General features: G+C 42.2%; 1 protein-coding gene across 2 annotated transcripts in view; it reads left to right on the top strand.

The window, feature by feature from the left end:
- Window positions 1–634: 634 nt before the first annotated feature.
- Window positions 635–24,648, top strand: part of ago4 (argonaute RISC component 4) — a 33,797-nt gene continuing 9,783 nt past the window's right edge. The window contains exons 1-11 of one of the 2 annotated variants that reach the window (XM_083767761.1): window positions 635–819; window positions 9,226–9,406; window positions 12,617–12,737; window positions 14,253–14,434; window positions 15,090–15,226; window positions 16,081–16,215; window positions 16,730–16,817; window positions 18,515–18,662; window positions 19,285–19,404; window positions 20,411–20,572; window positions 22,598–22,731. In XM_083767761.1, coding sequence (XP_083623887.1) covers window positions 801–819; window positions 9,226–9,406; window positions 12,617–12,737; window positions 14,253–14,434; window positions 15,090–15,226; window positions 16,081–16,215; window positions 16,730–16,817; window positions 18,515–18,662; window positions 19,285–19,404; window positions 20,411–20,572; window positions 22,598–22,731 — 1,427 coding nt within the window. In that variant the 5' untranslated portion in view covers window positions 635–800. Of the gene's footprint in view, window positions 820–9,225; window positions 9,407–12,616; window positions 12,738–14,252; window positions 14,435–15,089; window positions 15,227–16,080; window positions 16,216–16,729; window positions 16,818–18,514; window positions 18,663–19,284; window positions 19,405–20,410; window positions 20,573–22,582; window positions 22,732–24,648 lie in introns of those variants that run through there. The other variant, XM_083767760.1, reaches the window with a different exon arrangement.

Below are 24,648 nucleotides of genomic sequence, written 5' to 3'. Positions count from 1 at the left end.
ATATCAAACTAGGGGTTTTTCAAGATTCTGAATCCATTGCAAACATTAGTTTTGCACAAAAAACACTAATTGGGCTAAAAACGGCCATAGCCATCATCACAAATGTGACTTTATATATAAAATTATATATAAAATTTACATTAATGTTAAGAATTATGTATTTACATTGCTGGTAGTATTTGTGTGAGTGTGTGTTAATGATATTTTATTGTTTATTGTCACATTGTCTGATTTGAAAGTTGAGGATGTGATTGATGGTGGGGGCCAAGTGCTATATATGATATATAACTCAAATCTAGAAAACAACAGCAGCTATAGATTTGTTTACAATATAAATGTGTGTGTGTGTGTGTGTGTGTGTGTGTGTGTGTGTGTGTGTGTGTGTGTGTGTGTGTGTGTTTTGTATCGAATTGTTTTTATTCACATAGCTAAAGGGTCACGAACGAATACTTTCGGGAATACATTGTACAATTCTACTTCAATACAATTTTCAATGTAGTCATTTCTGGGAAAGAAATAGATTGCGCAAGCGCGCGCAGGGGCTCGAGCGACAGCGCCCTCCCCTCCGCGGCGGCGCATGCTCACTACTTACAAATCCTCAGGAGTGGAAATCACACAGAACAGAAAAGAAGAAGGCAACGCATCCTCGAGCTGCTCGCTGCTCACACATACACAGCTACGCATCTATATCCCCCCATTTCTTATTTTAGCCACTTTTAAGCTTCGCGATACCGCCCCCAATTTCAGTGTCGGTACGGAGCCGCCAGGCCGGGACAGAGACGGAGAGAGAGCCCTCGGCCATGGAAGCGCTCGGACCCGGTAAGAGAAAAAAGAACAAAAAAAAAACGAGCAGACCCACGACTATGTATGTATGCGAGTGTGCGTGCATTGCTTCACTGGGGGCCGTGGTTGCAGCGAGGCCTCCTCCGACGCCAGCAGGAAAGCATTGGGGGGAAGACTGAGGGGGGAGAAAACACAACAACCGAGAGCTTATAGATGCGGGCCCAGCCCGTGTGTGTGTGTGTGTGTGTGTGTGTGACACGTTGTTTACACCGAAAACACGCTCGGTTCCTGGGCGGGCGCGCGAGTCCAATGAGATTATGCAATGTATTATTATTACAAATGAAAGGAATGTCTGCCCAGTGCCCACTGTATTGATCTGAAGCACGTACGGCTCGTGGTGGTGGTAACTCTGGCATTGTGTGTGTGTGTGTGTGTGGTGTGTGGGGGATTTAACTGGGACCTTCCTTCCGCGTCGTGTGTTTACGTTGTTATCTGTTTATGATTTTATTAAAACGATTTGGCTGCTACAATGCTTTGATGTAGCAGCAGCAACACGACGCAGTCGAATTATACACCTGTCATTCAACTCAAGACATTTCCTCGAGTGAAAGAAAGCTCGTGTATTGTAAAGCATAATTGGAACGATTGTCATTTAGAAACCGTGCCTAGTCTCGAGCATGCCATGTTGTGTTGTGTCCGCCACAGAAAGACTGGTCGAAATGAAAACGATGGAAAAAAATAACACGTTTTAGATGACAAGATTGTTACAGTCTCTGCTGTGACTCGTAATTCATTATTTTATATTTAACTGTCATTGGTTTACGCGCCAGCATCGCCTCTTGTTGTGAAGAAATCCTGCGCCTGTAGTGCACACATGAATGGAGCGCTGCACTGTGTTTAGTAAATAATTTACAATGGGTGGCGTTTTTGTCGATATGATTTGCTGGCCCGCATAATATTATTGCAATGCAAATTATAGTTTGCATTGCAATAAAAAATGGCACCTTTTGCAGCGATCCAGTAGAGTAGACACTATACGATACTATGGGGTAAGCCATACTGCACACTATACACTCACGCAGCATTTCAATTAATCATCAAAATGTTTATGATTATTCCTTTTTTCATCTTTGGGTGTCCAGTAGAAATAGAATATGTAGTGGGATGCATGTGAGAAACTGAGATAATGTGGTGATAACACGACATACAGAGCATCTGTATGTCAGTAGAGCCATTTTATTTGTGTTTACTTGCAATATATAAGCATGACCAACCATAACAGGAATCCTGTATATCCTTAATATGAACCAGATGGAAAAGGAACTCATTTAAAAAAGAGGGCTGAAGGCGTTTGTGGGGAATGGGGATACATATCCCTCCCCAGGTGTGTGAACTATAATCAATCCACTGCTGTTGAACCATTACACCAAAACACTATTGGGGAGATTCTCTAACGTTCCTCTACCTTGAAACTGCACTCGCTGTCTCAGAATTACTCGTGTGATAGTTGCTGGTAAAATCAATCTACACCCCTTCAGAAGGTACATTTTCATCAAAATGGGTTAATGCTAGATGTTTTTAGAATCCATCTGTCACTCTGGCCAGCAGATGGGGAAAAGTTGTTTTCATACTTTTTTTTTAAAAGATATTTGTTTTGCGGCTTACGCCTTTTATTGGTTTTTTGAAGGGACAGACAGTAGGCTGACAGGAAACGGGAGAGAGATGGGGGAAGACATGCAGTAAAGGCCGTGTCGGGCTCGGGAGTCGAACCCGCGGCACACTGCGACTGGATTACCAGTCGGGTGCCCAGACGGTTACGCCACCGCCTGGGCTCATACCTTTTTTTAAGAGAGAAAACTGATTTGACATCTGTGTTTGCAAGAATACACACAGCAGCTGGATGTCATGTTATGGCTAAACAACAATAGGACCTCCCATGGTTTATTTGTAGAGAATGTCTTGATTGTCTTCACAAAGAACCACACAGAAATCACCTTTTATCACTTTTATTGACGGATCGAGATTCGAGATGGGCATCTATGTCTGAATTCCCTGCTCGGCTGTTCCAAAAACAAAATACAAATGCACATTGGGATTTGTTATCGCTGACGCTTACACATAGCTAAATGTACAACTAGATACTACTGTCTTGTGAATGTCCTTTGGCAGTGGACCATTTCTACCTCTTACACTTGTCATTGTGTAGTGTCCTAATCCAGGTGATTTGCCAGGTGTGTGTGTGGCCATGCACGGACGCTGTTCCGTGCTCACTCCTTGTAGGCTATGACTCATCATCCTCTTGCTCAAGTTAAGCCTGTGTGTCAGTCTGGACTTGTGTACACAGATCTGACCAGTTCTTGGCCTACATAATGGATATAGTCACCATGTGAATCAAAATGATATAATGAGTAGTACAAAAAAAAAAAGATAAGTATGAAGTTCATATTCAATTTGCAGTGTGCACAGTGAATATTGCAATGCTCATTTAATGTAGTTAGGGGATGGATGGAACCCAAGCTGAACGATGTGTCTTTATAGACACTTGCTTCCGTCTGGCAGTATGTCTGCCATTCATCATGAAGTGGTGCACTTACTGTGCAGCTGATGCATGTCAGAGATGAGATGACCTAACTCAACCCCTCTCTTAGGGACTTGCATTATTATGAAAAAGGGGGTAAATGGTTATTTACTGTGATACACAGACAGTGTAGCAATTCAACTTACACATCACTCATGGCTCATTAAATTAGTGTTCTCCAAACACTGTTTGCATTTTCTGCCTTGTGCAATGCATCTGTAGTGATGATACTTAAAAATATACTATGTTCCCCATACTTACCACATCTGTTCTAAACGGGTTGAAGTGTGAAAGCAGTTTTAACCAGTCCACATATACCCTAGCATCCTTATTCTGGGCATGTCGTAATAGCCTAACCCTCCACATATACCCTAGCATCCTTATTCTGGGCATGTCGTAATAGCCTAACCCCAGCTTGTAGATCTGCTATTTTCACTAAACAGTTTTGTTGCAGAGGAGAACAAGGAGGGTGCTAAATATGTACAGACCCCTGGGGGGGGGGCCCTGATCGACAAAGTATATACAAACAAAAAAATGTTACTATATACTGTACATTGTACAACGACTACCCCACAAGGGGTTCCTGTTTTGAGAGGTAAAAAAACCCCCCAAAGGTGTTCCTATCCTAAACAGGATATACTGTAATACCATATAATGCCAAATGAATGAAGAAATTTGATGTGTTCCCCCCCCCCCCCCCCCCCCCCACAGCAGTGGCAGTTGTGTGTTTAGTTTCTCTTCCTGTGCATTGCCCCCCATTATGCAGCAAACTGGTTGTGGGGGGCTTTGAGGAAATGACACGTTTGGTTGTTGAGAAGGTACTAGGTAGAGGTACAGGTCCTAGCATTCTGTGTAGTGACACACATGTACACCCAACAAGTACAGTTATGCACTTAAACCCAGGGCTGCAATGGTTTTGTGGCATTTGCAGTGATGTAAATATGTTTTCAATATAATGGGTCCCGGGACCCAGGGGTGGTCTTTTAGATGGACCCCAGGGACATTTTATGAGTCTCACTTCAATGATGTTAGGAATCATATTTGGACGCTTTCTTTTCTTTTTACAAATTGCAGCCTTTAACTCACATTTCGTCTTGGGAGTAGTTAAATGTCAATTAAAGTCTCATTGTCGTATATACTACTGTATAACAAGATACAACATAGACAGTGTATTTCATGAAAATGTCGGCGACTAGCTACTCACACGAGTTTAAGTTTGTTACACTTGACTTGGATGTGTTGTATCATACAACACACACAACTTGTATGTGTCCGTTCGGAGGACCTCCTTTCCTGTAGACCAGTCCCCCCTCCGTTCCGGAGCATTGGCCATTTTAGCCAAAAAGCGCAGATCTACAAGCCTGGAAAAACGGTAGTACCAGGGGTCCGAGCCTCCGGTAGACTCCGCGCACGGGTCTGTGGGTACACTCAGACTCAGATGTTGTCATGGCAGAGAGACGTCACGTTTCACTGCTGCTGCGTTCCTCTGTTATGCTCAAACAAGTGAAGTGACCCTAACGAATTTGGTCTGAGGCTGAGCGTGTGCAAAATGGTGGCGCTTGTGTGTTATCGTTTCGATTGTGTTTCAACGACTATTTCTACGTGGATTTTATTGTTTATAACGTAGGATGAAGTATGATGCGGCCATGTAAAATGATTGTATGTGGATTAAAGGTATATTCAGTGATATCACTTAATTCAAATAACTTTATTTTGTTTTGATAATAATCCCTACTATAGAGTGTGCTGACAATTCCTGTCCCCCTGGGGTCAAAAATACTTGGGTTTCGTTTTTGACTAGGTGGCCCAGCCTTCATTCATCCAATCAGGATAGAGAGGGGCCTTCTGCCAATCATGATCGAGTGGGGGCGGGCCTTGGTGTGTGTGCATGTGCACATCTTGTTACCGGGGCAGACCGGGGAGTTTTCCAAATCACTGAATGCGCCTCCTGTAAGACATTTTGTATCGCAATTTCCTTTTAACGTGGATTCTGTTACAGTACTGAATACAGTTGATTGAGTTAGTGCCAAATTGCTCCCGGTGTGCAGGTTGGTGCCTTGCATGGTTTCCTTCGCCATCGATGTATGAAGCTGCTATATAAATGCACCATTTACCATTTTATACATCACATCATTATAAAAGGCACCACTTGCTTCACACAATGTCCAGCTTTTGGTGTATGTATGTGCACAAACTTTGTCCTACACAAACATTAAATCCCATTGACAATGAATGGGCAATTTGAGTGTTCATGCAAACACAAACATTGAAAACAGTTGGCTGGTTTTGTTTGATTATTTATTATCCTCATTCTCGATCTCTTGAACTACCCACTGGTGGCATTTCTGTCTCTCTCGCACAATATAGTCCAGCATGGCAACCTTCTTCTGTGCAAAGTAGCAACCTAGAGTGTTCAATCATTGTTGCTCAGCTCTCATACGTTTAAAATAAGTGAAATAATCAACATGTTTTTCATTAAGAAAAATACCCCACCACCACCTGAAGTTAACACGAGTCATCAGATACTGATTCCAATAAACGGTAGATAAACCGCAGCCAGAACAGCACTTTAAAATAGGGGCACATTTATGTTTAACATTATGATAATAAAAGAAAGTGTTGTACCCTACATACTCTTATTTCATGTGAAATACCTCCGAAAGGCTGAGATGTAGGCTAATGATTCACTTGAGTTGTGACTCGTGTGGTACATTTTCTGTGGCCAAATTCGGTGCTACTGTCTGCCACTAACTGAAAACTTAGTGGCAGCACTGCCACCAGTGTAAAATCTGTCCAGAGAGAGCCCTGCTCACTCACACCCGCCACCCTTGCAGCATGGCAGCTGGTGTCTATATATAGGGACAGCACTGTTTTTGGTGAAAACGGAAGAGGAAGACCCTGTCCTAACCGTGCTCCATGTGCATGGCTCGCACAAACCACTGTCTGTCCTGTAGTCAGTGAATACATGCAAAAGTGTACACTTAACACATGAACATTACTGTTATGTAACCCGACATGACAATTCACAATTTATGCCAAAAGTAGCCTTGCCTGCAGTATCCACCAACATGTCTGACACACACACACTCACTCACTCACTGTACTTTCAGTTTCCACCCTGAGCTGCTTGTTACTTCTCTACTTAATATAATTTAGCTTGGGGCTTTAGCTGGACAGCAGACTTGCCAGGCCAGGTAGAATTTATTTGGATAATTGAAAGAAAAGGCAACAAGAAATATAGTCAAACGTTTCATTGATGAACCCGTTGCCCTACCGAACCTCAGTTCTTCTCAGCATTTTAGCACAATTTCACCAAAACAATTTCACTCATTAATTTGCAGCCACCATAGAGTAAGAAACCGTAAACAGTGCAACACTATCTCTCTCTGTTTCTGGCACAACAGCGCCACTTTTGCCCCTACTGGTACTCATAGTCACATAGGTGAAGACGGTACTCATAGTCACATAGGTGAAGAGTCTGAAGACGGACATTGCTGTTCCTTGGAGTGGTTGCACCACTAAAAAAATCACACCCGTGTGAAATGAGGTGAGCTCTTATCATCATGCATCATCTCATACTGGCCAATCAGAAACAATGCCTGTTGCCTGTGATTGGTTAGCTGATTCGTTCGTTTATATATGACATACATTTTCCCTTCAATGTCAATGGCGTTTAATGTTTTCATGTTTAATTTGTCATTTTGGTGTAATTTCTCCGTTCATTGTCAATCTTGAGACGTGTGGGTACAAGATTTAGCAATACATCCTCGATAGCCCAACAGGTGGAACCTGCGGGGAAAAAAAAAAACAATATTATATATATATATATGTATATATAAAATTACAATATTAATATTAGAAAGTAAAAGGGATTTTCTTTCCACAGAAAAGGAGGAGGGAGGGAGGTCAGGGGTTGTTTGGGGCCCAGGGTGGATGAGGGCATGTTGAGGAGCCTGTTTTTAGGAAACTATGGGGAGGGTCCCAATTATTGTCCTTGCTCTCGCGCTTCACTTGCTAACTGGAGCGTGTTGGTGCATGGGGTTCAGGACCCCCCACAACCCCTAGCTGTCAGTTGACAATAGCATTAAGCGACTCTACATCCCCTCCCCTGCCACCCAACCCTCGTTTTCCATGCTACACTTTTGACCACCAGGAGTTCCAAGGAGGCTACTGTTGTTCAGAATACTGTTCCTGTTCAGAATTTTTAGACGCTTTGTTTTTGCTTCCCTGTTTGAGGGGCGCTATCCCCTCCAACATCTGGCTTTTGAAGTTACGTCATATGTCAGCCAAGTCTATGGACTTTTAATGTTTGTTTATAGTACAATTTACAATTTAGGCATTTAGCAGACGCTCTTAATCCAGAGCGATTTACAATAAGCAAGAACAAAAGCATGGGAATATATCACAAAAAAGCATTTATCATAAAACATGCGTAAGCTAAGAAAGTAACAGTGGAATATCTATATTATGAGACTATACATATAAACTATATATATATATACTACTATGCTATACATATGTACTATGGCGTGCTATGACTATATACAATGCAATTATAGTGCTTTCTACATAATGCTATAAGTCTGTATCAGATGCTATCTAAGTCTACAGAAATGCTATCTAAGGGGGTAGGGTAAGTGCTATGGGCCATGATGGAGTCTAAAAAGGTGGGTTTTCAGACTACGGCGGAAGATTGGGAGTGATGCTGCAGTTCTGACTGCAATGGCAATAGTATGATGTTTGTTTAAAGGAGTGATGCGCCCCTCACTTAACACAAGTGTGATTTTCTTTTTTTAAATCTTCAATGTTATCCAGGTTATGTGCTAACCTCTGCTAGGTTCAACGTTTGCTCTTGTAATGCATGTGCATGACTGAAGCACCAGCTGAGTGTCAGGGTGGGGGATGGTATGTAACGACATAGGTGTGTGAGGTGGTCTGCGTATTCATCATGTGTGGGATGGTGCCTGTGTGTGGTGTGTAACGGTAAATCCCAGCCTCATGGCTTGTGTGTCGTCGTCGTCTCCCCCCCCCCCCCCCCATATGGCCCTGCTGCTGTCTGTCTGAGAGAAGTATGGTCTTTGTCTGGGCTGTGTCGGGGTGGATGCCCTATGTGTCTGGGTGCGGCTGGGAGGGGCTACGGGGTAATTGAGGGTCATTGTTGAGCGTCGTCCCTGGTTGACCTATCTAGTTCATGGGCCAGGGTCATGGATCAATCAAAGTGTTCATTTATTTCTTTGGTATTTTACAAAAATAAGGTGGAAGAATGGTATTTTGTAAAATGGTGATAACAATACAGTGAAAGACACATTTCCATAAATAGAAACATCTCTGCTGTCGGGAAGAAACCAGTCCAAAATGTCCAAAATGTTCTTTTCAGGAAATTAAAAAACTAAATATAATTCTTTCAGAAAATGGGGGAAAATATAATTATATATATATATATATATATATTTAAAACAAAGCAATACTGCCTTATCAAAGTTGGTATTCTGACTTTGTATAGTCAGTTACTTGCCTCCTCTCTCCTCTCTTCTCTCTCTCTGAAATATTGTCTTTGTTCTAGTTAAACGACTACTTGCCTTACGGCAAGAAATAACCTAAACTTAATGGTATTGTTTACCAAGCAATATGAATCCCAAGCTCACTCTCTTTCTGATATCACTCTGTCCTTAGAACTGTCTGAGCTCCTTCATGCTGCTGGTAAATTCACAAAGCTTTGGGTGGAACAATACAATAGTATAGATGACTATTGATTTGCATGTCAAGGCTGTTCATGAAGACCATATAGGAGAACGTTGGCGGTTCTACTGCATGAATCAGGATGTACATATTTATTTATATATATCTTTTTCTCTCTACTCCAGGCCCTCCTCAGGTTCCTACACCTCCCTCTCTGTTCCAGCCGCCACGGCGTCCGGGACTCGGCACAGTGGGGAAACCCATTCGCCTTTTGGCCAACCACTTCCAGGTGCAGATTCCCAAGATTGATGTCTATCACTATGATATCGACATCAAGCCTGAGAAACGTCCCCGGAGAGTCAACAGGTAAATACACAGACGGCAGTATCTGAAAGACATTGCAAGTATACCGGATGTTTTTTGGGGAAATTCATTCGGGGAGGCCATAGTGAGCCCGCCTAGGACTCCGGAAGTCTCAGGTACGATTTCAGCTCAGCAATGTGTCCAAGTGTCCCTGAGCGAGACACTTGACCCCTAACTGCACGTACAACACAAGTATTAGTGTCATTGATCAGTTTAAGACAGCTGGCAGTTTGGAGAACAAGTTGAGTCCTGATCAGTGCCTAGAGGTATGGATAGTTGGCCCATTGCCACATTTCTAGGAAATCTAGGACATCTAGGAAATGTTATTTCACAGATTTTTCAACCTAAACCTCGTTATGATTTGAGATCGATAGTGGGGCAATAAATGCCCAATAGAATTAGGTTGGAATTGGCAAAGTTTACCTTATGTGAAGTGAACTGAAGTGAAATATCTTAAGACTTGCATTCAAATACAATCAGTCTTATCCTTCTATCATTCAGAAAAGATTTATGCCAAAATGGCCGTCACCTTTGATAAACAAATTGCACCATGTTAAATATTGAATTATATAGATCCAATATTTGAAGTGTAATGTCCTCGTGTTGTGATTTGATGATGCAGTGTATAAGTTACATGCATGCACACTGACAGACCCATTACAATAGTTTTGGCATCTTCCAATAAATGCATATTAAGGGATACAGGCCGACAGACATACTGTATAGAGAACTCCATCCATATATGGGCACAAAAGGGACACAGACATACGGTTAAAACGGGTGTTGCGTCTTTCATTGTTTCAACTTGCATCGTAGGCCCGGTGGTCGACGGGCACAGGTCTAGTTGCTTTAAAGGCTCAATTAGTAAATGGTAAATGGTGCATTTATATAGCGCCTTTATCCAAGGCGCTTTACAGAGATTGTGCATTACATTCACCCATTCACACACACATTCATACACCGATGGCAGCGGAAACCATGCAAGGCACCAACTAGCACATCGGGAGCAATTAGGGGTTCAGTTTCTTGCTCAAGGACACTTCGACAGTAACTCTGGGGGAGCCCGGGTTCGAACTGGCAACCTTACGGTTACCATCCATCCAGGCACTCTACCCCTGAGCCACCGCCGCCCGCGTGACTTGACAAATGGGTATGGAAGGTTTTAAGTGCATCAATCTGCATTTTACATATGAAAGAGAGATCTTTATATATATTGTTTTGGGGCCTTTTCTGCCTTTTATTGGATAGTGCACGGTGACAGGAAATGGGGGGAGAGGGATCAGGAGTGACACGCAGCAAAGGTTGTCGGGATCTGGAGTTGAACCCGCGACACGCTGTCAGGCAGGATTAGCAGCCTAGGTGCCCGGAACTCTAGGCCGGCCCGGGCCTTTTCCTTTTGACTTTAGCCTTTAGTTTATTGATGAATCGCAGTTAGACTGACAGGAAATGGGGAAAGAGGGAAGGGGAGTGACACACGCAGCAAACGTAATCGGGATTGAGAGTCGAATCCGCGACACGCTGTCAGGCCTGGCTGCATCGCCAGCCTAGGTGCCTGGGACCCATTCCCTAGCTGTCGGGGCCATGTGTGATGCATTGTTATGCGTTATGTAATGGTGGTGAGCTGGGGCTTTTACAGTAACACAGTTGTACAGTAACAGTAGGTAACCGGAGAAGAGCGTAAAGGCCTTCAAGCTGTCCTGGCTATGACAATCTAAATCGGGAGATCGGATTCAGAGAAGTGAAAACTGTAAACCTGTTAAATGGGGGATCAGTGTAGTGTGTTTTAACTGTAAGGGACTGGGGATTACATTTATCAGCATTCACCAATGAGAACCATTTTGTTCTAGAACCTGATGAAATTGCTTTACCTATGAACATATGTATGGATGTGAATAATCTGTCCACTGTGTCTATCCAGACTTTATATGAAGAGAAAAGACGATATGGAATTCATTACCACAAAGGAAGGAAAATGATTTCGTATAAAAGTATGCTGCCCACTAAGGTCACTGCATTGATTTTTCAAGCTTGGCCCTCTGTCTCCTGACATGGCATGATTGACATATTGTAATTGGCTTGACCCATGTCGCTCGGGAATACAGATAAAAGGCAGGTTTTTTAAGTCACGCATGTCATTCATTTGTTGAAGCAGACCTCTTCAATAACTCCATTCCACCGATTAAAGATGTGTAATGCTGTCACTTGGTCTCTTGCTGCACTTCTATCTGGGTAAGGTTAGCAGAGCATGCTGTTAAGAGCTTGTATTGCTGGGACCCTTTGGTGCCTTGTATTGAGAGTTGCGCCAATTAGGGGGCAGAAAACTGCACCAGTAACATGGTTCATGTAACTCGAAATGGTGACAAATGCCCATAGACTCCAGTGCATTCCATAGACGTCCGGTTCAGGGCTTTGTCACTATTCGTCATTAGGTGTGTGTGTAGAAGAACTGGCCAGATAAAGTGAACGGAGATGACACAACTCTCTCTCTACTGCTCTGGGTGCTCTATGGTGCAGTGGTAAAAGTACCTGCCCACCACCACGGAGTCTAGGGGTTTGATTCCACCCCAGTCAGTGTGGGGTGTTCGTGGGCGGAAAGCTAGGGGGTGGGGGTATTTAATTGTCACTCAGAGTAAGATATGTAAACGCACATCCTCCGTCAAACTGTTAAAACAGAGACCTGCTGACACTACCTGTCAGCAGGTAGTGTTGGGGTTCTACGTCTATAGTGGCTCCTCACTGGCAGGTGAGCCAGTAGTATACAACAGCAGTGACGACACACCGATGTGTGTGGGGGGAATTGATTGTCATAGTGAATAAATTGAAGAGAAAAAAGGATTTAAAAAACATAAAGACCTGCATTTTCCCTATTGTAGAGTGTAGATAAACATGCAAACATTTTAACTGAGCTTATGATTTGGGCTAAATTTGAGGTGAAAAGGGATATAACACAGGAATAAACACCCCTAGTTTATTTAGTGTTGTAGACTGAAATGTGTATGTATGTATTCGCTTTCTGTAACATCACCGATCCAGTCACATTGTGTGTATGAGGTTAGAAAAGACGGTGTATATTTGAAAAGCATTTGCTTCAGAGACATGCGGACTGCAGAGCATCCACTGACTGTGCACATTCTACTCTACATGCCATTTAGGCCTGCACCGTGTTATTATGGTTTGTGTTCGTCTTGACTTGTGTGCTTGTCATCCTGACAGGGAGGTGGTGGACACCATGGTACGGCACTTCAAGATGCAGATCTTTGGGGACCGACAGCCTGGCTACGACGGGAAGAGGAACATGTACACGGCCCATCCTTTACCCATAGGGAGAGACCGGGTAGGGCTCTGATTAAACTCCTCTCCTCTTTGGATCAACAAAATATTTGTTTTTCGCCTGGTTTGTCCATATATGTATTATATATTCATCTACACACCAGGATCTAGGTTGTCACGATTAGAAATTGAAGTTGACGATTAATTGTCACAAATAATTGACAATGAATGATTTAATTGTGTTTTTGGCATTGCACATTAGAATGTATGAATAAAGAATACATGTCTGTTTGCCTGGTAATCAAAAATTGGACCGGGCAGCCCCGGGCGGTTAGCTCAACCGTCTGGGCACCTAGGCTGCTGAGCCAGCCTGACGGCGTGCAGCGGGTTCGACGCCCAATCCCAACGGCCTTTGCCGCGTGTCTTCCCCATAGAGTATTAAAAGGATAGAGACTGAACTGGCGCGAAGCTCCGCCCCCTCCGCTATTCATGTCAGTGGAAGTTGCTCAGTGGCGTTTTGAAGCACCCGGAAGGCTGCCGGAAGGACCGTCTATTTCCACATTTTTTCGCTGATTCAGCATTTAAATGCGGAAGTGCAGCTGGGCTTTAACATTGAGCGCTCGGTTGCATGGTTTCCTCGTCAAGAATCCACGGGTCCGCCTGCAGTCCTTCCTCTTACCACTAGGGCCCAGCGCTTCAACATTGGAGTGCCTAGCTGGCCCCTTGGTCTTCCCCCATCTCTCTCCCCATTTCCTGTCAGTCTACAATCAATCTTTCAATAAAGGCGTAAAAAAGCCAAAAACATATCTTAAAAAAAATATTATTATTTATACTATTTATATTATTTATGCTATTTATAGCAAAAATCACACCTGTGTAGTGAGGGGAGCTCTTATCGTCATACATCATCTCATTCTGGCCAATCACAATTTGTGTCCTCACTTTTCCGTCTTCATTTTTCTGCCCTCACTTTTATCTTCAATATGTACTTTGCTCAGCCAATCAAATCATGGCTATGGGGTGATCAGCCAATCACAAGCCAATGTTTGTGATTACACAAATCTGGAAAGCTGGGCATGGAGGGGCTAGCGCCCCTCAAACAAAAATATGTAAATAGCTCATCTATAAGCTATTATCTCAAATAATTGCGATTAGACGATTATGTAATAATTGTGACAGGCCTACCAGGAGCGTGCCAATGAAATGATGACTCATTCTTACATTCATTCATGATTTGATTTAAAGTGAATAATCGACCGCATTTGAAAACAAGTTAAGTTGCTTCATCGCTGTGTAATCAATCACATTCTGTGTGGATGTACTCATGAGTCATGACACTAACAGTTTAAAAAAAAGATTGTCTTTGGTTTCGCCTCAAGGTAACGGGGACATTGAGTTTTGTTTTTAGACAACTCAACAAATAGACTGCCACCTCCGCTCTCATTTACATAATAATGCCACACTGCCTACGCCTATTACTTATGGTTTTGTGTCTTCTCTTTCGCTATCCCCTCCCCTACTGTTTTTGTCTCCGTCCTGCTACTCTCTCTCTTTCTCCTCTTGATGTATACATCGGTAGGTGGATCTGGAGGTGACCCTGCCTGGTGAGGGGAAAGACCAGACGTTCAAGGTGTCTCTTCAGTGGGTATCTGTGGTGAGCCTTCAGTTGCTGCTGGAAGCCCTATCGGGTCACCTCAATGAGGTGCCCGAGGACTCTGTTCAGGCACTGGATGTGATCACGCGGCACCTTCCTTCCATGAGGTACCTTTTCCACTTCTCCATGATCTAATGGGCCTTTTCACAACTTATCCCATTTAGACCTGAGATCAGATTCTAAAAATGTCTTCTATATCAGGACAGTTTTCTGAAAAAGCTATGTTTCTATGTCAGTCGTTCTTCGATTTTTTCAAAAATAGCAGACCTACAAGCTCGTAGCGCGCCACTTGGTGGCGCGCTATGAGCTTGTAGATCTGCTATTTTTCAATAGCTAAAGCATAACATAATGCTAACACTAAAAGGGGTTCCCGCCCAAAATGGGTTATTCATGAATGTTTACTATCCTGTTCTATGCACAGGGCTTTGGAGCTATTCTTAATTTCAAGCAATAATAACATGCCATTGGATGTATTTGTACCGTATTGATGGATAGATATGCCATGCCTATTTCTTTGGCATTTGGAATTTATCTCTGAAATCTTATCTTAAATTTTAAATTCCAAGTAATATCACAAAGACCAAGACCATAAACACCAAGGAATATCTTTTTAAATAAATAAATAAATACAGCTTATTTTGCAGACTGGATACTATAAGCTAGCCTATTCAGCAAGAAAATGTATTGCAATGTTCCCAATAGATTTTCAGATCTTGGGTTTTATTCAGTTCCTTAACCAGCTATTGTGTTTGGTTTGCCCAGGTACACTCCAGTGGGGCGTTCATTTTTCTCCCCTCCAGAGGGCTACTACCACCCACTGGGTGGAGGCAGAGAGGTGTGGTTTGGCTTCCATCAGTCCGTCCGACCTGCCATGTGGAACATGATGCTTAACATCGATGGTAAGGACTTTAGGGCAATATGTGTGTGTGTGCCCTCCTATTGTTGCAAATGATATTCTATCATAATTATGTATGGAGGTTACATCAGCACGCCATCTCTGTCTTCTATGACCTGTGAAAAAGATTCCATTCATTCATGTGTTTGCATGCTGGCAAATCAATGATTTTTATGTGATGACAATGAGAAGTACAACCGAGGAATATATTGTGCTGGCACAATTGTCAGGCAAGCAGGACTGGAACCGATTGTTTAATGGTATCGATTGAAGTCGATGAAAGCCGTGTGGGCAAGCCAAGCCCCCAGTAAGGCTATCCAATGTTGAAGGTGCCACTACCTACTGGCGAAATGTGTAATTGCAACACTCTCATGGAGGTGAATGGACGTTCATGACGTCCCGTGCGTGAGCCCGGACCTCAAACGCTCCGGTTCGGTCTCTATCCTTTTATTACTCTATGGGGCAAGCATATGAATAAACAAATTTGACAAACTTTGTCATCACTATATCATTTCAACAAGGTATCTTAGCCCATATTGCCCAGTCAGAAATTAGTATGGGCTCTTTAGATACCTCAATGTAATGTATCTGCCCTCTCCTTGTTCAATATACTCCTTGTATAAACCATGCCACTTCCTCCACAAGTTTCGTCCATCCATGAAAATCCATCCTGCACTGTGGAACGCTTTCTTTGATCATGTGCAAGTTTTATATGCTTTTAATTACTAATTGATTTCTTGCAGAGAAAGACTAATCCCACTGTTTAGAGTTTAGACACCTTAAAACCCTTTTCAATCATATTGATTTTCAAGGTGGAACAAATAACCAGTGTACTTAATTGATTTGTGTTTCCTACAGTGTCCGCCACAGCATTCTACCGTGCCCAGCCTGTGATAGAATTCATGTGCGAGGTCCTAGATATCCAGAACATCAACGAGCAAACGAAACCACTTACAGACTCTCAGCGTGTCAAATTCACCAAGGAAATAAGAGGTGGGCCCAACTCCCAGTTTAGTGGTGGGTGTGGGCCTTCAAAGCAATCCCAATATTTCTATTTACGCTTCTGCATTACACACTTGCAAACAATTGCACTGCATCCACACAATTCATGTAGGTCTTAAAAGCTCACCCACGGTGGTGCATGTTTCCACTTATAGAAATTGTTTTGATGGCTCTCTCTGTACAATACATAATTGTGTGAAATCTGATATGTAGCTCATTGTGTGCCAAACGGGACATTACACAATGTCTTGGTAAACTTCCTAAGTTATTTTTGAATTGGCCACACGGCAGGCTTCTCTCTCTAACCCTAGAGCAAAGCCAGTCTCGCACAGTAGCGAGTAGCAAATTACAATTCTCACCAGACACCTCATACGTGGTGGATACATTGACATTTTCACACTCACCGCCACGCTGTGTCATCAAGTTTCCACATTAATTTTGACCATATGGCTTGTGATAGGTCGAAGGAAAACGACTCAAAAAATGTTTGTGTGTGTGAGAACAGGTCTGAAAGTTGAAGTCACACACTGCGGCCAGATGAAGAGGAAGTATCGTGTGTGCAATGTCACGCGACGCCCTGCCAGCCACCAAACGTAAGACCTGCATAACCAAATGGCAGTGTCCATGAAATATAGACCTAGTGAATGTGGGGGGTTCTTTTCATATAGACCTAGTGAATGTGGGGGGGGGTTCTTTAGTGAATGTGGGGGGTTATTTTCACTTTTTCACATTACTGTAGACCAGTGGTTTTCAACCCTTTTCATTTCAAAGCTCATTATTTATTCAGCCTCTCGGACCCAAAACTAAGAATATTTTGTTATCGTTGGATAAGATTTAGTTAAACAATTCCATGGCATGATACTAGGCAAACGTTGATCAAAATAACAAAATAACAATTCTTCTACATTTTCTAATATGTAGAAGTAATTAAGTAATGCTGATGTTTAACAATAATTTAACTATTGGGAGAGTAAAATGAAACCAATGGACCTTTAAGGGGCCATTTGGTTTCAGTTCACGCTCTCAATCTAATAAAAGTCCATTTGGTTACCAAGTAATTAATACTGAGGATTAGGAAGCTATGATGTTTGGGTGGAGAGAGATAAAGAATTTAGCTAGTTTAATGGCACTTCTCCACATTACCCACACAGTATTTACAGGACAGCATGACAATTTATTTTCTATAATTTTCTATACTTTATTAACAGGCTTTGGGCCAAGCCCCTAGACCTAGGCTTGTTTCCATTGTGGTCCTCTGTATAATATCGGAATTGGTCAGAATCGATATCCGATCTGCGACTGACTCTGCAAATAATCGAAGATTGGGTATCGGTCATAATTTCATAATCGTGCACCCCTACTTTCTTCTCCTCTCCACTACTAGTTGACCCGTAAAGGTATCGGAGCACTGAGACAGCTTAGCAATAAAGTTGTGAAACTGAAATCGATGAAAGGTGGAGTTGCTTTGTAATGAATCCAAAGACGGTGCTAATGTTTCGTTTTATTTATTTGCACAATATAATCGGTACATCAGGTAACGATTAAAAAAAGACACAAAAATACGTGCAAAAGGTGTGAAAGGAAACCTTAAACCATAGAAGGCTTATACAAGGTTCTCACCTAAAATAGTAAGTTGAACATAGTAATTAAATATAAGACATTACAAACGATAATGTTGCAAGCCATCTAGCTGAAGGATATCAAATCTCTGTATTCTCTTTTTTAATGCCGTTGAACAAAGATGGCATCATTGCTCTTTAACACTGCCCACATACATTCTTGTTCCAGCAATCCTCTCTCCCACTCTCTTTCTGTGATTCCATTAACCCTCACTGTTTATTGGAGATGCAAAGCAGGCTGCACACCATGGGTACCGGTACTTAAATCCAATGCTTTCTGTCCTGTAATAACTAATATGCAGGTGATTTTGAGAAGTGCAGATTTCTTTTTTTTAAATTTATACAGGACCCAATAAACAACATATTTATAACATTAATCCATTTAGGCCTGACCTCAAAATTAAAAAAGATCTTCTAAATCCTCCAGTTTTCTGAAATAAATATTTTCACGATTTTTCCAAAAATAGCAGTGGCGCGCTACGAGCTTGTAGATCTGCTATTTTTCAATAGCTAAATTATAACATGTTTAAAACACCAAAAGGGGTTCCCGACCAAACTGGGTTAACTCGTTTTTGTTGCGATGTCAACTATATCGTTAATTTTGTGGTCTCGATTTACTAACATGATTAATTTTCTATTTATTTAACTCCCATGTACCATTCAATTGACAGGTTCCCTTTGCAGCTAGAGAATGGCCAAGCCATGGAGTGCACTGTAGCTCAGTATTTTAAGCAGAAGTACAACTTGCAGCTTAAGTATCCACACCTGCCCTGTCTTCAAGTAGGGCAAGAACAGAAGCACACCTACCTTCCTCTGGAGGTGAGAGGAGGGCTCTTTGACTCATAAACACACACAAACACGCGCCCACATACAGTATGGGGTTTATAGTTTTATTCATTTTTTTATTCAGGGTTTTCTTCACAAGTCTCTGATTCATCTCTAACACGGATGGTGATTTTTATATTTTCTACATATATTTGACTGGTCATTAAGAAAAATAATTTAATATGAAAGGGGATCAGAGCTACAATATGATATACTATATTACTTTGCATAGTTAAAAAAATCATGCTTCTAATGCATATTTATTCATATTTAGTTATAGCTACAGCTAACAATAAAAAATTGGTGGATTTACTCCACCTACTGTGGCAGGAAAAAGTATTTGCCCCAATGACACTTATTTGTCATCGGTTAACTACAACTTGTTTTTGACATCGTTGTGGATGAAGTTTGGCCCACCCTTTGCAGAATTGCTTTAATTCAAAGACATTCAAGGGTTTTCGAACATGAACAAATTTGATTCAGAATTTAAATATTTTTTATTACACTTGACTCCAGTAAAGTGCACAGCTGTGGGAGGACCAATTAGTTGTTTCATTGGATCACATATACATTTGCCCATATGCATCCTAACAACGTGTAATGTTACTCTCTGCAGGTCTGTAACATAGTTGCAGGCCAGCGCTGTATCAAGAAACTGACAGACAACCAGACGTCCACCATGATCAAAGCAACTGCTCGCTCCGCCCCCGACAGACAGGAGGAAATCAGTAGACTGGTGAGTGATGGCTCCCTCGCGGAGTGGGAATGTGAACTGCAGGTAGAAAAGCAGATGGGGTCATTGCATTTTGGAATTGCATTGCAATTTGAACTGAAAATCAATTTTCATTGTATTCACTTTTTTTGCAAAAAAAATATGTCTTTATGTGTGATGTGGTTTTAGATGGAGGTAAGGTCACCAAAATATGTCTTTATGTGTGATGTGGTTTTAGATGGAGGTAAGGTCACCAACGTCATTTTCGCTATCACGCAATTCCAGGCGGCAGATTCGTCGCACCATGGGAGCCAAACTGCACCCGGAAGTTCAGCAGAATGCACTGGAGTCAATGAGAGCTCTGTGACCAGCTCATGAACAAACACTATTTCTGAAAGACTGAGATATTTTGTAAAGTAATCGCTCCTGGCAAATAACAGAAGACATAGAACACATTATGTCTGCTGTGTTGCTTTTCGATGTGTACTGTACACTGTGTCTACAGAGCAGACAGTATGTTTCTGAACGTGCCAAATATCGCGAGACTGTCCACCGTTTCCTGTCTGGCAGCCAAATCTTGCGATACCCCTGGAACAGAAACAATACCCGCTGCTGTTTAAATCCTCAAATAAAATGATGTTCTGTGCACATCGAAAAGCAGTCACGTGACCATGACACTTCCTTCTCTAAGCTTCCTTGGACTACATGTTGTCTCAGTAAGACAGCCCTCCCCCTATCTACAAGGAGCAGTGCACCAAAGCATTATGGGAATTGTAGTCCAGGAAGGAAGTGAGCCCAGTGTCCATGACATGAACACTGCTAAAATCTAAAATATCTAAAACCACATATTACACACATAAAGACCTCATGAAGGTGTTCTAAATCTTCTAAACGTCATTAACATATATATTTGTAGCAAAAAGGGTGAAGTGTCCCTTTTTATTTAATGTCACTTCTCTTCCTCTATCATGATTCCCTGGCTGCTATTCATTCTTGATAACATTCTCTGTCTCTTTCTCCTTCTCCCCAGGTCAAAAGCAACAGTATGGTTGGGGGCCCGGACCCCTACCTGAAGGAGTTTGGCATTGTGGTGCACAATGACATGACTGAGGTGACGGGCCGCGTCCTCCCAGCACCCATGCTGCAGTATGGGGGCCGGGTGAGCACAGACACCGGGAGAGACTGTGGAAGGGTGAGTACTGGGGATGCACTATTGGGGGGGGGGGAGGCACACTTTACACACTGAGAGGGATGCACAGGGGCAGGGCCAAACACAGGATGAATGCTGGGGCATATATCTAAATGTAGTAGTATTTTTTTATTTAATTACTCCTGACAAAGTCAACACTGCAGGGCGGCTGTGGCTCAGGAGGTAGAGCAGGTCGTCCAATGATCCCTCGGTCGGCGTTTCGAATCCCGGATCCTCCTGTCCACATGTCGAAGTGTCTTTGGGCAAGACCCTGAACCCTGCATTGCCTCCAATGAGTTGGTCGGTGTGAATGTGGGAAAGGAGGACGCTGGCGTCGACTGTTCGCCGCTTCACCTCCCAATGTATGAATGAATTGTAAAGCGCTTTGAGCACTATAAAATGCAATTATTATTATTAACAGTATGTATGTCCATAACATAAACAACCAGCACGCTAGCAAACAATTCACTAGTTCTTTGTTTCAATCATTTTGTTATTATTATTTTTCACAATTCTATTACCTGATCGTCGTCTTCTTAAATATACTAGTTTGAAACTCTATACCGTCATATGCATACACCTGACATTAGAAAGTAGGATAGCCAGTGTTGTATCAGACTGTGAAAATATAATAATAATAATACAATTATTTAAAGAAAGAACTAGTGTATTGTCTGCGTGTGCTGCTTGCTTATTTTATGGACATACATACTGTTGACTTTTACAACTTTGTCATGAGTAATTCAACAAAAGATACGTATAACTCACACAAATAAATTGCATTAAACAGTGCATTAAATTAAATTTGCTTGCCTCTAACCAATGCTTAATTTCTTTAAACACATTTAGTGCCGGAAGTGCATCAAAATAGAAGCTCTGGGGTGCCAGAGTTGTCTGATCGCTTTTACTCTGAAAGCCATGAACCGGAAACACTTTCCTAAAAAAGTTGACTTTACTAAGTGACCTCACATCCCCGATCATCTTAATTAATTTTTTTACGCTCCAAAAAGCCTTCATATTTTGCGGGAGAGACGGATGAGGAGCAGAAATGAAGCGCCAGCATATCGATCCATTCATCACCACGGAGAGCGCCTTGGATTAGGAGTCATTCTTTCCGCCGCGCTAACATGGGAGTCAATGACAAGCTAATAGTTGCACTGAGCGTTAGCGTACGGAAAGCGAAAAGCGAAATGCCAAAAAGAAAAGAGGAAAAATTCTGAATATTCTTATCTCGCCCCGTGTCACTAGGACGTCACTAGGACGTCCACAGACGTCGTAGGCACACATTTTTCGGCATTCTTATGACGGCCTCACACGTCGTATGAACTGAAACGGTTAAAACTAATTTAAACATGGAGCTTGGAGCATTTAATTTATTCCAATCGGTGTATCCAGTGCTGCTTATTCACCTGCTTGACGTTTCTGTTATGCAACTGCAGTTTTCGCAGGCCTGGCTGGAACCTACCCCTGGTTGCAGTGCCATGGTGAATCTCAACAGTCTTATTTGGTGCATTTCTCCTCCTTATCTCGACTACTGGCACTGATCTGAGCATCATAGGTATAATAATATAATACTCCATGACAAATGATTTGAGTCGGACGTTCGTATTGAACAGTGTCAACAAGTAGAGATGAGGAAGATGATGGGGATGTTGAATCTCAGATTGGCGCTAAACCTAACCTTAATGCAGATGGTAGATCTGAAAAGGCTGGCTGAATGCATGCACAGTGGCACAAATGGAAAGAGTGATGCTGAAAGTTCCACCACTTCAGGAAGTAGCCAGCGCAAGTATTCTGGCTATTATAATAGCCAGAATACTGAGGAAGATTTGTGGAAAATGTGGAATTATTTGTGTGAGGAGACGACCCTGGTCTAACGCTCCTCCGAACTCCATAGTCGTTGAAAACACTTTCATTGCATTATAACAAGGGTTGAAATCTAACATTCCACACAGAAATTTAGAGGCTATTTTGGCAAAAGCACAAAGCAGCAGGGATTGACTAAGAGTGTAGGGACTCTCTCCCCAGAACAAGACGGTGGCCACGCCCAACCAGGGCGTGTGGGACATGAGAGGGAAGCAGTTCTACGCCGGTATCGAGATCAAAGTGTGGGCCGTGGCCTGCTTCGCTCCACAGAAACAGTGTCGAGAAGATCTGCTGAAGTAAGTCTTAGGATAACCCCTTTCCCCCAAAATGTGTCCATATCTTCTAGTCCGGGAGCCGTGGGTGTGAATGTGGTTTCGTCAGTAAAAGTTATTTTTCTCAACAGATTCTTGTAGCTTGGGGTCATCTCAAGAATTCAAGAGGGTCCCCAGTGTTATACCTTGAGCATTTTTTGTTATTAACCCCTAAATGCCCCAAAAACTAACAAATCCCCAGAAATAATGCTTTCAATCAAAATAATGTGTGATTGCATCATCAGATACTAACAGATTTTTAAACTAATAATATCATGACATGCACCTGTCAATAAATCTCCCAATATTCCAGCTGTATGAGTGAGTGACAAACCCCTCTTGATTCTCCCAACACAGAACTATGATTCATAATGCTAGATGGTATGGTGGTGTTAACAAAGCCCTAAAAGAGAAACTACAGGTCTCTCACAACAAGCTGGTCAGGCTCGTTTTGGGGCTGTCTGCAAGTTGGTAAAGTGCACTTTCAGCAGTTTGGTTGGCTCCTTTTCGCGGCCAGGTCAGTTCAACTTCAACTGAACCTAGTGCATAACGTCTATATCAACAGCCCTGAGTACCTTTTGTAAATGTTTTCAGAAGCGCAGTGAAGTTCATTAATTCATTCCCACCTCACCAGAGCCGGCATGGCAGACCTGACCATGCCCACGTTCACTGAAATGGGAAAACGTTCCTTTATATTCAGGGGTAGTGAGTTCCAGCTTACTGCTCCTCCAAATCTAAAGAGCATCAGCAGCCATCTCCTGATAAGGGTCGAAGCATGGCTTTTAGAAAATGTTGCAGAATAGTATCATGTTTAACTATATTAGCAATGAGATCACATGTATTCATGATGTAGGTAGTGTAGCTCTTGATTGTTTTATTGATTGATTTAATGTTTTCATTTTGTTGCAATGCATGTTTGTCACAGACCAAGGACCACAATGAAAATAAGTCGGCTGACTGTATTTTGTGTTTATCCTTGACGCTTCTAGATGAACATGATGTAACTTGTTTTTTCTTGCATGACGTCTAATAAAATAAAATAAAATTAGACAGAGGGCGGTGCTGCTTATGTTGAATGAAACAAAGATGGTTTCTGTGCATTACAAACCTATCTAGTTTTAAAGTTAAACGGTACACTAAATTATGTTTCTGAAATAATTTGAGGTGAGAAGAGAAACTTCTTCTTTCAGTACTTTGAGATTTGAGATCTTTTTACTTGGTGGACTGACTTGACATCCAGGCATGTCATGGTATTCATGTAGTCCTCAATTCCACAAATCAATCCTCATACTGCTTACAAGACATTAATCTGCTTGCTGTCTGAAGCTCTGCTCTGGTGCAGTTTAACTTGATCCCATTGCTGAGACACCCAGCCCCTGAATCACTAAGAAATGCGTCACGATAAGGAAATTTAATTCTCTCAGAATACCTTTTCATGTTGTCTTTAATTGAAATAAATTGTTGATTGCTAGTATGCCTTTCTGTTTGGGTCGAGTTCAGCATTACACGTCCACAGACGTCCTGGGAATTACCCATATGTGGTGCCCAAGACGTCTTAGCAAAAACATATGTCAAAAAGATTTGTAAAAAGTGGGCATCCTGGGTTACTATTTTGAAAGTGTTGCGTGGGCACACAATGTGTTAAACATTTTCAAATCTGCCTCATGGTGGCGCTATAACAGCCCAATTCCTGTTTTACCTATAACTACAGCAATCTGTGTACAACTTTGTATGCACACTCCCTAGAGGCCAAGGAAAGATCTTTGCCCTAAATTTTTTGCATCTGCCTGTTATAGCACCACCATGAGGCCAAGTTTTGCAAAACAAATGTATTTTGTTTTACGCACAGATTTTATCCATAGATCATGCAAATCGGTATACACTATCTCTATAGTCATGTGT

This window comes from Protomyctophum parallelum (assembly GCF_964188405.1).
Source record: "Protomyctophum parallelum genome assembly, chromosome: 1".
Lineage (NCBI taxonomy): Eukaryota > Metazoa > Chordata > Actinopteri > Myctophiformes > Myctophidae > Protomyctophum > Protomyctophum parallelum.
The sequence above is the reverse complement of the archived record's forward strand: the minus strand, read 5'-3'. Positions and strand labels throughout refer to the sequence as shown.